Genomic DNA, 12,776 nt, shown 5'->3' on the forward strand with positions numbered 1-12,776 from the left:
CCAGCTGTGGCTGGTGGGGTGGAAGGGGTGGTTTGCCTCCATGTATTATTTCAACAGCAGAAAAGAAAACACTGCATTCCTGTTTCCTGACTGGTCTGGTAGCGGAGGAGTTTCTTCTTCTTGCTGCACTGTGGGTTCCATTTGACTTGTTCTATCTCAGAGAAGTAGAAAATGGCTGGCTGCACTCCCTGATTCTGCCCTCGCTAGCCCCCATGGGCTCCTGCGTTCTCAGAGGCCTTGACATTGGAGAGTTGTTCCAAGTCACCTGTTAAGTCATGCATCTATCTCTGCGGCAGGTCTACTCTGCATGCCGGAAACACCTGCCTCATGCTTGCTAGGAGTTTGAAGGCTGAGAGTTCTTAGGAAGCAGCTCTAAGCTCTTACTCCAAGGCAGGGGGGCCGGCAGTGACCTATATTCTTTGCCAGCCTCTGCCCATCGCTGAAACAGCTGGGGCTCCTGGTGGAGCTTCTCTGGCCCAGACTCATACCCTGGGCATGAGTAACACAGGTAGAGTTCAGGAAGCCTGGGCATTTAGACAACAAATGATAACCAGGCTTTCCAGCCAGTATTGCCAGCACTGAGGAATGCCTGCAGGGTCCCCATTCCTCCCTTCTGTCATGGAGCCTGAGGCTTCTGTGTAACCAGAAAGAGCACAGGCCCACAGGTACTTCTCAGGTGACATGTAGTGTGAGAAATAAACTTGTGTGAAGTCACTGAGCTTTTAGGGATGTTTGTCACCACAGCACATCTTTGCCTATCCTGACTGATACACTCTTACACAGTGCCTTTCATTACTGCTATTGTGGAGACCAGCACAGAGGAGCAAGTCAGTGTGGCCCCAAGTCAGCCTCCTTTGAAGGGGACCAGAAGGGTCAGGATGTGTGAGAAGGGTTCTGAAAGCCAAAGGGAAGGGAAATTAGTTTTCTCCAATTGCGTGGGGGAGAAAACAACAGATGGAGAACAGCCAGCTGGTCCTCTCTACCTCACTTGCCCTTGGCTCCCCAGGACAGAGCTCTGAAGCTCCACATCTGTTAAAATAAAGCCTGGCTGTGCAGCTGGTGGAGTGTGGGGTGGTCAGAGGCTGCTCCCCAGGAAGAACATGGTGACAGGCCCTCTGGCAGCAAGGACACAGATGGGACAGAGGCTCTCCCTGTAGGAAGGCAGTGCCAGGTGGACTGCTATCTGGGGCTGTGGAGGGCTCTGCCGCAGAGTCCGTGGAGGTGAGCAGAACTGATTGTTTGCTGTCTTGGTTGGTCAGGCTTCTCGCCATCGGTGGCATTGCTTTTCGTCTTGTCACTGTGGAGTTGATGGGTTGGCATTGATCTGGGAAGGGTGCTTTCTGCACACTCTGGCCAGTGCTGCTGGCTGGTATGGAGGCCATTCTAACCTGGCAACCAGCCCTGAAGTCTCTGCAGCCTGCCCACAGGCACCAGGTTCCAGTGGGGAATACAGAAGCTCTCGCCTATCTGTGTTCACCAAACACTCACTGCGTGTGCTCAGATATGTGGACTCCCCTCTCTGCTCCCTTTTACCCACTAATAAAACAGGCATCAGACACTGTCTGCCCATGGGGCTCTTGTGAGGAGGAATGGGTGGGAATGGGGTGCAATGACTGGCAGGTGTGAAGTGCCAATGGGGCCCCCACAGGCGGGGCACGGGACTTGGCTGCTTGCACCTCCCCTAAGTGCTCCTCTCTTCTCCTGCCTTTCGTTGCCCAGTCTCCTCCTCCCTCACTTTCTGAAGTCCTGTCACTGTGGTCTCCTTAATCCCACCTTGAACTTGCTCCCGGCTGATAAAAGCTGCCTACCATACCCAGCAGCAACGCCCCAAATGGGAGGTCAAGACTGAGGGTGGAAGACAGGGAGTAGCGCCTGGTGCTACTCGGGGTTTCTCATTCATTGTTCTTCATGCTGTACACAGGCTGGTCTCTCTCGCAACGGGCAGAGAAATAAGAAGCTGAAAGCAGGTCGAGAGGCCAGCAGCACCCTCTCCTCTCCCTACCTGACTTCTGTGGGTCCAGTACCTCCCCTGCACCCTGGTGGTTCATGCATCCCCAGGCTCAGCCCAGCTCACCTTCATGAGGTCCCGGTGGTGTTCCAACACGCTGCAGGTCGTCTGCCAGGTGTCCTGGTAGCACTCCCAAGGGTCCACCCTAACATCATCGGAAAGAAGTTTCTCTTGGTTTCTGTTCTCATACTCTTTCCTTATTGCTTCCTTCCAAAGATTATAGCTCAGGAAGCATGGAAGACCTGGCCATACCATGTGCTTAGATCTTGAATCAGATAAAACCCAGGTGTGAAACACTTTTCTGAGCTTCAGTTTCCTCCTTTGTAAAATGAGAGGAGCATGGCATAGGCTTACGAGAAGAGATGCTGGTGCCAGTCTGCCTGGGTTTAATTCTAGCCTCAACTCTTTGCAACTGTGTGGCTTTGGGAAAGTTATGTGATCTCCCAGTGCCTCACCTTCCCCATCTGTAAAATGGGAATAACAACAGTAACGAGCTTACAGTCTTGTTAGAAAGGCTCGGTAAGTTTTATGTGTACAATGCTTAGTACAGCATCTTGCCCCTATTATTACCTACAGAATAAACCTCCTTTGGACCCTTGAGGGTTGTGACAAGGATTAGCTGAGCCAGGCCTTTGTCAAGTGGTGGCCAGGCTGCAAGCCCTCGAAAATCAGTCTTGCCTGCCTCCCTCTGCAGTGAGGTGCTTTATGGGTGTGGAGGTGAGGCATGGCAGGCAGATGAGAGGGCACAGACCCAGCAATGGCCAGCCCCTCTGGGATACTGCTTGTGAAGTAAGCAGGGATCCAGCCCCAGACTGAGGCAGCACTGGGCCTTAATTGCCAACTTAATGATTTTTTTTTTTAGACAGAGTCTCGCTCTGTCACCCAGGCTGGAGTACAGTGGTGAGACCTCGGCTCACTGCAACCTCCACCTCCTGGATTCAAGTGATTCTCCTGCCTCAGCCTCCTGAGTATCTGGGATTATAGGCACATGCCGCCATGCCCAGTTAATTTTTGTATTTTTAGTAGAGATGGGGTTTCACCACATTGGCCAGGCTGGTCTCAAACTCCTGACCTCAGGTGATCCGCCCACCTTGGCCTCCCAAAGTGCTGGAATTACAGGCATGAGCCCCCATGCCCTGCCTTTGCAAACATTTTCTTAGCAGTCGTGCATCCCCTTAACACCACCACCCTACCCCACCACCCCACCTAAAGTGCCCGGAGATGAGATCCCACTAGCAGAAAACCCTTAGAGAGTCAGCTTGCCGTTTGCCCGGAGCCTAGCTCCCCCTAGCCAGGCCCTGTGCCCGGAAGCGCACCTGTGCCAGAGACAAACACTTCATCTGGCTAAATGGGCTCCCAGTGTTAGGCACCCCATCTCAGCCAACCCCCATCTCTAGAGGCAATGCTTAGACTCCCTAGTGATCTCAATTCTCAGGATTCTGATTTTCCAACCTAGAGCAGCCCAGGGAAGGTGGTAGGCACTCAGTAGTTGTTGAATAAATGAGGGAATTATTCCAGAATCTTCTAAACACATCCAAGCAGTAACAGTCTCCTGCCCAGTGATTTCCTCACTGGACCCTTATTCAAGGTCCTCAGCATCCCCAGAAGATCAGGAGTTACAATGCTAAGAGGCTTCATTTCTAATCCTTTCTTCCCTATGGAGATATCAATGTATCATTGCTCAAACCCTTTGATTTCTCTGGGCCTGTTTCTCACCTGAGAAAGAGCAGCTGTCTCTCTACCAAAGCTTTGTCGTTAGGGGGATGAGAAAGTCTGTAAAGGGCATGTGCTTCTCACACAAATCACTGTGCACAAATGGCAAGGATCACTGCTGAATTAGTACTGTCACTTCCCTTCACTGCTCGCATTCCCGCCCACCCTGCTCTTCCCGGGCGAACTCTGCATTCCTCATTCTAGGTCAGCATCCCGTCACTTCGCCCCTTTCATGGAAACCTCTAGGTGCTGCTTATTTTTCCACAGAGGGGGAAATTACAGCACACATGGCATGCTATTATTTTTTTTAAACATCATCTTCTCATGCAAATTATAATGGTAGGAACTTTGGGGAACATCATTAGCATAATTAGTGGAAGCTTGCTTTAATTACACTGCAAGCTCAGTGGAGGGGTTGGGGTGGAGGTGCCTTCCTAGCAGCACGTCTGGCCAGAAAGGCGGTGAGCAGGAAAGCCTCCTAGTGGGTGTGATTTGGTGTGGCTGCCGTTAAGGGCAGACTTGCACCTCTCTCCTGGGGCCAGTGTGGGGCCCTTAGGCAGCCTGAGTTCAGGATTGGGAAATTGCAAAGGCCAGGGAACATTCCCTGAAAGGTAGTGAGGGTTCATGGAAGTTAGTGGGAATGAAAGTGAGAGGCATTTCTGATTTTCTGGTCATGCTTCACCCAAAACCCAGTAATATTTCTGGAAGCTCCAAGAATCACGCCAGGACTCAGAGATGCCAAAACAGGTGCAACATTCAAGCTCTTTTTTACTTTCATGGGCCTCACAGTTTGGTTCAAAAATAAAGTTACAGGTATCCCTGGAGGTCTACTTATTGCCTCCACAAGGCTAGCATCTTGTCCCTGCCTCCCCATCCTTTCAGGATCCAAATTACTGCTGGAACTCTTCTTTTTTCCCCACCTCACTCCCAGTAAGTCTCCGGGCCATCTGCCTCTGACATCTTCAGGCCAGTCCTACCTGATCCAATCGGAATTCTGGACGGCCAGCTGACACATGATGAGACGGTGCCGGCTTGACACGAGGCCCTGGGAAGCAACAGAGTAATCACTGGGAGACTCCCTCCGTTCCCCACAACATCCTTGGGGTACCAGCCCAAGCCCACCCATTGTTAAGGTGCAGCCTTTTTCCAGTGGTGACAGGGAATGAGGGATGTGACCCCTTTACTTGTCCGTTTGCCACAGGCAGGCCTGGAACAGTGGTGGGGAAAGGAAATGAATAAAGGGTGTGTGGTGTATACCACCCCAACAGGGTCGATAGATGAGCCTCCATTTGCAAAGCAGCCCCTCTGTGCCCTGCAGAGATGAGACTTAACTCAGCAAATGTGGCCTTGTCTTATGACTCACTCTGGCTTGTTAGGTGAGTTTTCCCAGAGCCCACCAAGGTGCATCTGTGGGAGAAAGGGGGAATGATGGATAGAGCTCCTAGATTTGCCGGAATATGTGGTAGGGAGGGATGGGCAGGGAAATGAATTTTAAATCAGACTATAAGAGGCATAGGCCGTTTTCTCCTAAAACCCTGAGAAGACTTGCCCAATGCAGCTCAACCCATAACCAGCTGCCAACCTGGCATCCACCATACCAAGCCACACCCAGTGAGTATTCCTGCTCCTCTTTCAGTGAGTCCTGACCGGCCTGTGAGTGGCTCTATGGTCATGGACAGCTGGTCTTTCCAGCTGCTGCTTCAACACCCATCCACTCAGGTCCAACTGTGGTCCTGAGATGGGAAGCAGGATGGATGCATAGACCTGGGCATTTTGTGTTTCCAGGAATCTTAGCAGAGACAGAGGTGGGGCAGTTTTTCTGCCAGGAACTATCAGGCCAGGGATGGGAGTGTGGGAGTTGAAGGAGGAGAAAGGCACAGGAAGGAACCCACCTGTTTTCCATAGGAGTCGTGGACAGGGGAGACAATCCCGCCAATCACAATAAACCTTCCAGTTTTGTGCAGATAATCCCTGGCTCTTTCTAATTAAGAGAAGAAATCCACACATTATAAAGAGGAAAGGCATGGATTAAAGGTGATAATTGAAATCAATATGCTCAGCTCTGTAATGCTGAGGTTTATTTCCCATCTCTCTTGCCATTTAAATAGAAAATGTCAACTTTCAAAGCAAACGTTGGTGATTCAAAAGGTTACAGAACCAGATTTCAGCCCCCAAAGCAAAAGGATTTAGAACTCAAGGGGCTTCATCCTGTTTTAAAAGTCCTCTGTGGGAGGAGCCAGTGTAGCTCAGAGGGATTTAAAACAAGCACCTCATTAGCAGCTACAGATTAGAATTTACCCCTATCGTCACTTGCAGAAATTATAATGTGGAGGAATAGTGTTTAAAAAAAAAAAAAAAGCCTCCTTATAATATGAAAGATGTGCTGATTGCCTCATCTAATTATTCAGAAGAGAAAAACCGCCAAAACAAATTTAAAGGGCCTTGTAGAGAATTACAGAGAATTAGCAATCAACCCAGAAGACCACCGTCTTAGACTTGGTTGAGACGAAAAATTTGGCCGGATAAAAGCCTTTTATCCTTTGGAAGGTATGCAGTATTGCTTTTTCAAATCTATCAGACAAACCCAATTTTATTTTCGCGATAAATTTCGGCAAACTAAGAATTGGCTGAAAAGTCTGGTTCTATCTTACTTCCAAAAAAGTTCCTTTTAAGAATGTCAACAGAGGCCGGGTGTGGTGGCTCACACCTGTAATCCCAGCACTTTGGGAGGCCGAGGCGGGTGGATCATGAGGTCAGGAGTTGACGACCAGTCTGGCCAAGATGGTAAAACCTCATCTCTACTAAAAATACAAAAATTAGCCAGGTGCGGTGGCAGGCACCATAATCCCAGCTACTCCGGAGGCTGAGGCAGGAGAATCGCTTGAACCCGGGCGGCAAAGGTTGCAGTGAGCCGAGATCATGCTACTACACTCCAGCCTGGGCGACAGAGGGAGACTCCGTCTAAAAAAAAAAAAAAAATAGAGCCTGAGCTTATTCCACTGAGGAAAAATCTGCCATAGAGTTTACAGTGAAGGAATTTTTAAGTAGAAGGGAGCCTGGGCAGCAAGGCTGGCTGTGTAGTTTACAAGCAAGTTTTCAGAATGACTTTGCTGGATTTCTTAACACTTGAAAAAATTATCTCACCATATTTGCTTCTTTTTCTTTCTTTCTTTGTTTTTTGAGACAAAGTCTCACCCTGTTGCTTAGGCTGCAGTGCAGTGGTACGATCTTGGCTCACTGCAACCTCCACCTCCTGGGTTCAAGCAATTCTTATGCCTCAGTCTCCCAAGTAGCTGAGATTACAGGTGTGAGTCACCATGCTTGGCAAATTTTTGTATTTTTAGTAGAGACAGGTTTCACATGTTGGCCAGGCTGGCCTCAAACTCCCGGCCTCAAGTGATCTGCCTGCCCTGGCCTCCCAAAGTGCAAGGGTTACAGGCATGAGCCACGGCACTTGGCTGCTTCTTTTTCTTTCAACGTGAAATTTCTTAGATTAACACCATTTTGGATTTACAGAATAAATGAGCAGATTGTATATGGAGTTCCATATATTTAGACCCTTCCCACCTTTATACCTCCCTCCATGCACAGTTACCCCATTATATTAATAATTTTGCACTAGTGTGGCACACTTGTTACACTTGACAAATCAATATTAACACATTATTAACTATAGTCCATAGTTTACATTAAGATTTACTCTGTGTTGTAGAGTTTTGTGGGTTTTGACAATTGTATCCCTCATTATAGTATCATACCCAGTATTTTCATGTCCCTAAAAATTCAGTGTTCCACCCATTCATGCCTCCTCTTTTCCCAAACCCCTGGCAACCACGGATCTGTTTACTATTTCCATAGATTTGACGTTTCCAAGATGCCATATGGTTGGAATCATACAGTATGTAGCCTCTTTGGACTTGCTGTTTTCACTAAGCGGTATGCATTTAAACTTCCTCCATGCCTTTTCATGGCTCGACAGCTCATTTCTTTCTTTTTTTTTTTGAGACGAAGTCTCGCTCTTGTCCCCTAGGCTGGAGTGCAGTGGCGCCATCTCAACTCACTGCAACCTCCGCCTTCCAGGTTCAAGCGATTCTCCTGCCTCAGTCTCCCGAGTAGTTGGGATTACAGGCGCCCGCCACCACACCCAGCTAATTTTTGTATTTTTAGTAGAGACAGGGTTTCACCATGTTGGCTAAACAGGTCTCAAACTCCTGACCTCAGGTGATCCGCCCGACTCGGCCTCCCAAAGTGCTGGGATTACAGGCATGAGCCACCACACCCTGCCGACCTCATTTCTTTTAATCACTGAATGATAGTCTATTGTCTGGAAGTACCTCAGTTTAGCCATTCATCTACCAAAGAACATCTTTGCTGCTTCCAGTTTTTAGTGATTATAAATAAAGTTGATATGACATTCATGTGCAGGTTTTTGTGTAGACATAGGTTGGGGAATCTACACAAGGAGCCATATGAATCACATTGTAAGATTATGTTTAGCTTTTTAAGAAGCTGTCAAATTGTCTTCCAAAGTGGTTGTGCCATTTTATATTCCCACCAGGAATGAATGAGACTTTCTGTTGCTGCAACTTATTACTAGCATTTGGCATTATTTGGATTTTAATAAGTGGGTCACTCTGATAAGAGTGTCACATTTGCTTTTTTTTTTGATGGAGTCTAGCTCTGTTGCCCAGGTTAGAGTACAGTGGCACCATCTTGGCTCACTGCAACCTCTGCCTCCTGGGTTCAAGTGATTCTTGTGCCTCAGCCTCCTACGTAGCTGGGATTAAAGATGTGCACCACCATACCCAGTTAATTTTTTAATTTTTTAATAGAGATGGGGTTTCACCATATTGGCCAGGCTGGTCTCGAACTCCCAACCTCAGGTGACCTGACCTCCTCAGCCTCCCGAAGTGCTGGGATTACAGGCGTGAGCCACCGTACCCAGTCCCACATTTGCTTTTTAAAAGAGTTGTAGTACTTCACTTGTTTTCAGATCTTATTCTGAGGTCAAATTAAAGGCCTTGTAACAATCTCTTCTGATATTTGAAGAAACTGCACAGCCTCTCCCTGTTTCTCTTGGGCCTTCACACTCCAGTCCTCCATGGGGTCATTTCTATCTGGCCCTTGGCAGTCACAGACCCTCTGCTGCAATAAACCAGACCTTCTTTACTCTCCCTGTTCTCCAAATAGTGCCTTCTCCTAACTCTTCACTTCCCAAGCACTTCATTCAAATCCAGCTCTACCCTACCCCACGTCTAGCATGCCTGCCCTGCCCAACATCCTCCTGCTCTGGACTTATTTCCCGGCCACCTCACTAATCTCACTATGCATCCAGTCCAGTCCAAGGGACCTGGAAACTGTTTCTGTAAAATGTCTTCTTTGCAAAGTTGTTATGAGGATCAAATCAAATTACAAAAGTAAAAGTGCATAGTGCTAGGTGGTTTTACTGGAGAATTCCACCAAACTTATAAAGAACTAAAACCAAGTCAACATAAACTCTTCAAGAAAGTAGAAAAGGAAGGAACACTTTTCTTTTCTTTTTTTTTTTGAGACGGAGTTTAGCTCTTGTTGCCCAGGCTGGAGTGCAATGGTGTGATCTCCGCTCACTGCAACCTCTGCCTCCTGGGTTCAAGAGATTCTCCTGCCTCAGCCTCCCGAGTAGCTGGGATTACAGGGATGTGCCACCACGCCTGGCTAATTTTGTATTTTTAGTAGAGACGAGGTTTCTCCATGTTGGTCAGGTTGGTCTCGAACTTCCGACCTCAGGTGATCCACCCACCTCGGCCTCCCAAAGTGCTGGGATTATAGGCGTGAGTCGCCATGCCTGGCCTAGGAAAGAACACTTTTCAATTTATTTTATAAAGCCAGTATTACCCTGATATCAAAACCAGGCAAAGATAGTACAAAGAAGAAACTACAGACCAATATCCTTTATGATTGAATACTCAAAAATCCTTAACAAATGTTAGCAAATAGAATCCAGCTATATATAGAAAGAATTATATACTGTGACTAAGTGGTATATATTCCAGGGATACAAGGCAGTTTTTTCAGCATTTGAAAAATCATTCAATGTAATCCACCAGCAAGCTAAAGAAAAATCTCATGATCCTATCAATTGATACAGAAAACACGTTTGACAAAATTCAACATTCACTCATGACAAAAACTCTCAGTATCATAGGAATAGAAAGAAACTTCCTCGACTTGACAAAGAGCATCTGCAAAAACCTGCAACTAGCATCATACTTAGTGGTGAAAGATTGAATGCTTTCTCCCTAAAATCAAGAACAGGGAAGGACGTCTGCTCTTATTGCTGTTATTCAACCAGAAGTTCTAGTGCACACCAGAAGGCAAGAAAAGGAAATAAAAGCCATACAGATAAAAAAAGGAAAATAAAAAAACCTGTCTCTATTTGTAGATGACTTGATGATCTACCTAGAAATCCCAATAAATTTACAAGGAAACTCCAGCAGCTAATAAGTGAGTTCATAAGTTCATAACTTATCACAAGGTCATAAGTTACAAGATCAACATAAGAAAATTAATGTATTTCCATATGCTAGCAACAAACAAGTGGAAATCAAAATAAAAATACAAAGCAAATGTTAATCAATCAAATGAAATACTTAGATATAAATATAATAAAACATATATAGGGCTTGTGTGTTAAAAACTACAAGATGCTGATGAAAAAATCAAAGATCTAAATAAATGTAGAGACATATGTATTTTAAATCTTAACTGAGAGTCCTTTTCAAGGATGCCTTCAACCCTTTATTCCCATATGCACTATATCTATGTTGCCTCTGTGAACACAGGAACAAATATTTGAATTCAGTGCCACAACAAGTAGCAGAAGATGCTGATAATCCTGAATTTCTTTGGGTGATCACGCTTCTATTGAGTTGGATGGCATAGTCTAGTGGTTAGGAACAACAACAAAAAAATCAAGGGACATACTATGTTATGGATTGGAAGACTCAACACAGTCAAGATGCTAATTCTCCCCGAAATGATATATACATTTAATGTATTTCCTATCAAAATTACAACAAGATTTTTAAAAATGTAAATATCAACAGAATTCTAAAATGTATATGGAAAGTTATAGGAGCTAGAATAGTTCACAGCAGCTTTATTTGTAATAATCAAATACAGGAAACAACCCAAATGTCTTACTATAGGTAAATGGTTAACTAAATTGTGGTACACCCATAGCATGGACTACTACTCAGCAATAAAAAGGAACAAATTGGCTGGGCACTGTGGCTCATGCTGTAATCCCAACACTTTGGGAGGCAGAAGTGGGTGGATCACTTGAGGTCAGGAATTCGAGACCAGCCTGGCCAACATGGTGAAACCCTGTCTCTACTAAAGATACAAAAATTAGCTGGGCGTGGTGGGTGGCACACACTTGTAATCCCAGCTACTTGGGAGGTTGAGGCAGGAGGATTGCTTGAACCTGAGAATTGGAGGTTGCAGTGAGCCAAGATGGTGCCACTGCACTCCAGCCTGGGTGACACAGCGAGATTCTGTCTCAAAAAATAAAAAAATAAAAAAATTAAAATTAAAATTAAAAAAAGGAACACATTTTTGATATGTGCAACAATTTGGATGAATCTTTAGTTCATTATGCTGAGCGAAGAAAAGGCAATCTCAAAAGTTTGCTCATTATATGATTTCACTTATATAACATGGTCAAAAAGTTGTTCAAAAGTCTGGACATTTCGGCTCATGCCTATAATCCCAACATTTTGGGAGGCTGAGGCAGGAGGCTCGCTTGAGCATAGGAGTTCATGACCAACATGGGCAATATAGTGAGACCTCTGTCTCTTAAAAAAAAAAAAAAAAAAGTGTTAAGAAGATTAGTGCTTTCCAGGGGTTAGGGATGGTGGGTCAGGGAAAGGGGTAGGTATGACTTTAAAGCTGTAGCTTGTGGGAGATCTTTGTGGTAAGGAGCTAGTTCTATAGCTTACTTGTGTTGGTTCTGTAAATCTACCCTTTTGATAAGATAACATATAAACTATACATATACCTTATACCATTGTCAATGTCCTCATTTCAATATTCCACTATAGTTACAGAAAATATAACTGTTATGGTCTGAATGTCTGTCTCTCCAAAATTCATATGTTGAAATCTAATCTCCAACATGTTGCTATTAAGAGGTGGGGCCTTTGGGAGGTGACTAGGTCATGAGGGCGGAACCCTTGTGGATGGAATTACAGCCCTTATAAAAGAGGACTGGGGGACCCCATTTGCCCTTCCATGTTGTGAGGACACATAGAAGCCACCATTTAGGCTGGGCACAGTGGCTCACGCCTGTAATCCCAACACTTTGGGAAGCCGAGGTGGGTGTATCACAAAGTCAGGAGTTCGAGACCAGCCTGGCCACTATGGTGAAACCCTGTCTCTACCAAAAATACAAAAATTAGCTGGTCTTGGTGGCACATGCCTGTAGTCCCAGTTACTTAGGAGGCTGAGGCAGAAGAATCGCTTGAACCCAGGAGGCAGAGGTTTCAGTGAGCCAAGATCGCGCCACTGCACTCCAGCCTGGGTGACAGAGTGAGACTCCATCTCAAAAAAAAAAAAAAAGAAGGCACCATTTATCAGGAACAGGCCTTCATTAGACACCACATCTACCAGGGCCTTTATCTTGGACTTCCCAGCCTTCAGAACTGTAAGCAATAAATTTATGTTATTTATAAACTACCCAGTCTAAGGTATTTTGTTACAGCAGCCCAAATGGACTAAGTAATCAGTAATCACTAGGGGAAACTGAGTGAAGAGTACATGGGCTCTCTCTGTATTAAACTTGCAACTTCCTGCAAATCTATAGTTATCTCAAAAAAAAAAAAAGGTTTTGAAATGTTCATGGTAAATTATAGAACACTGCAATTTTAAGGTGGTGGTGTGTGCAAACCCAGGCAACAGCAAGCAAGCTGGAGGAGTTAGATGCTTCTGAAACTTTATTTCTGCTCATACCTTTCTATCTTTGCTGCTGTCTAGATTCTAAGATTTTGGTTTGTTACATTGTGGGTTATGTTGTCTA

The 12,776-nt window shown here is 45.7% G+C and overlaps 1 protein-coding gene across 1 annotated transcript in view; it reads right to left on the reverse strand.

Moving 5' to 3' along the window:
* Positions 1 to 12,776, reverse strand: part of NMNAT2 (nicotinamide nucleotide adenylyltransferase 2) — a 176,091-nt gene that overhangs the window by 38,174 nt on the left and 125,141 nt on the right. Inside the window, exons 2-4 of the mRNA XM_017848111.1 lie at positions 5,614 to 5,702; positions 4,699 to 4,766; positions 2,075 to 2,153 (exon numbers count right to left, since the gene is read on the reverse strand). Of these exons, the coding sequence (XP_017703600.1) occupies positions 2,075 to 2,153; positions 4,699 to 4,766; positions 5,614 to 5,702 (236 nt within the window). The remainder of the gene's footprint in view (positions 1 to 2,074; positions 2,154 to 4,698; positions 4,767 to 5,613; positions 5,703 to 12,776) is intronic.

Source organism: Rhinopithecus bieti, unplaced genomic scaffold, assembly GCF_001698545.2.
Source record: "Rhinopithecus bieti isolate Rb0 unplaced genomic scaffold, ASM169854v2 scaffold_27006, whole genome shotgun sequence".
Taxonomy (NCBI): Eukaryota; Metazoa; Chordata; class Mammalia; order Primates; family Cercopithecidae; genus Rhinopithecus; species Rhinopithecus bieti.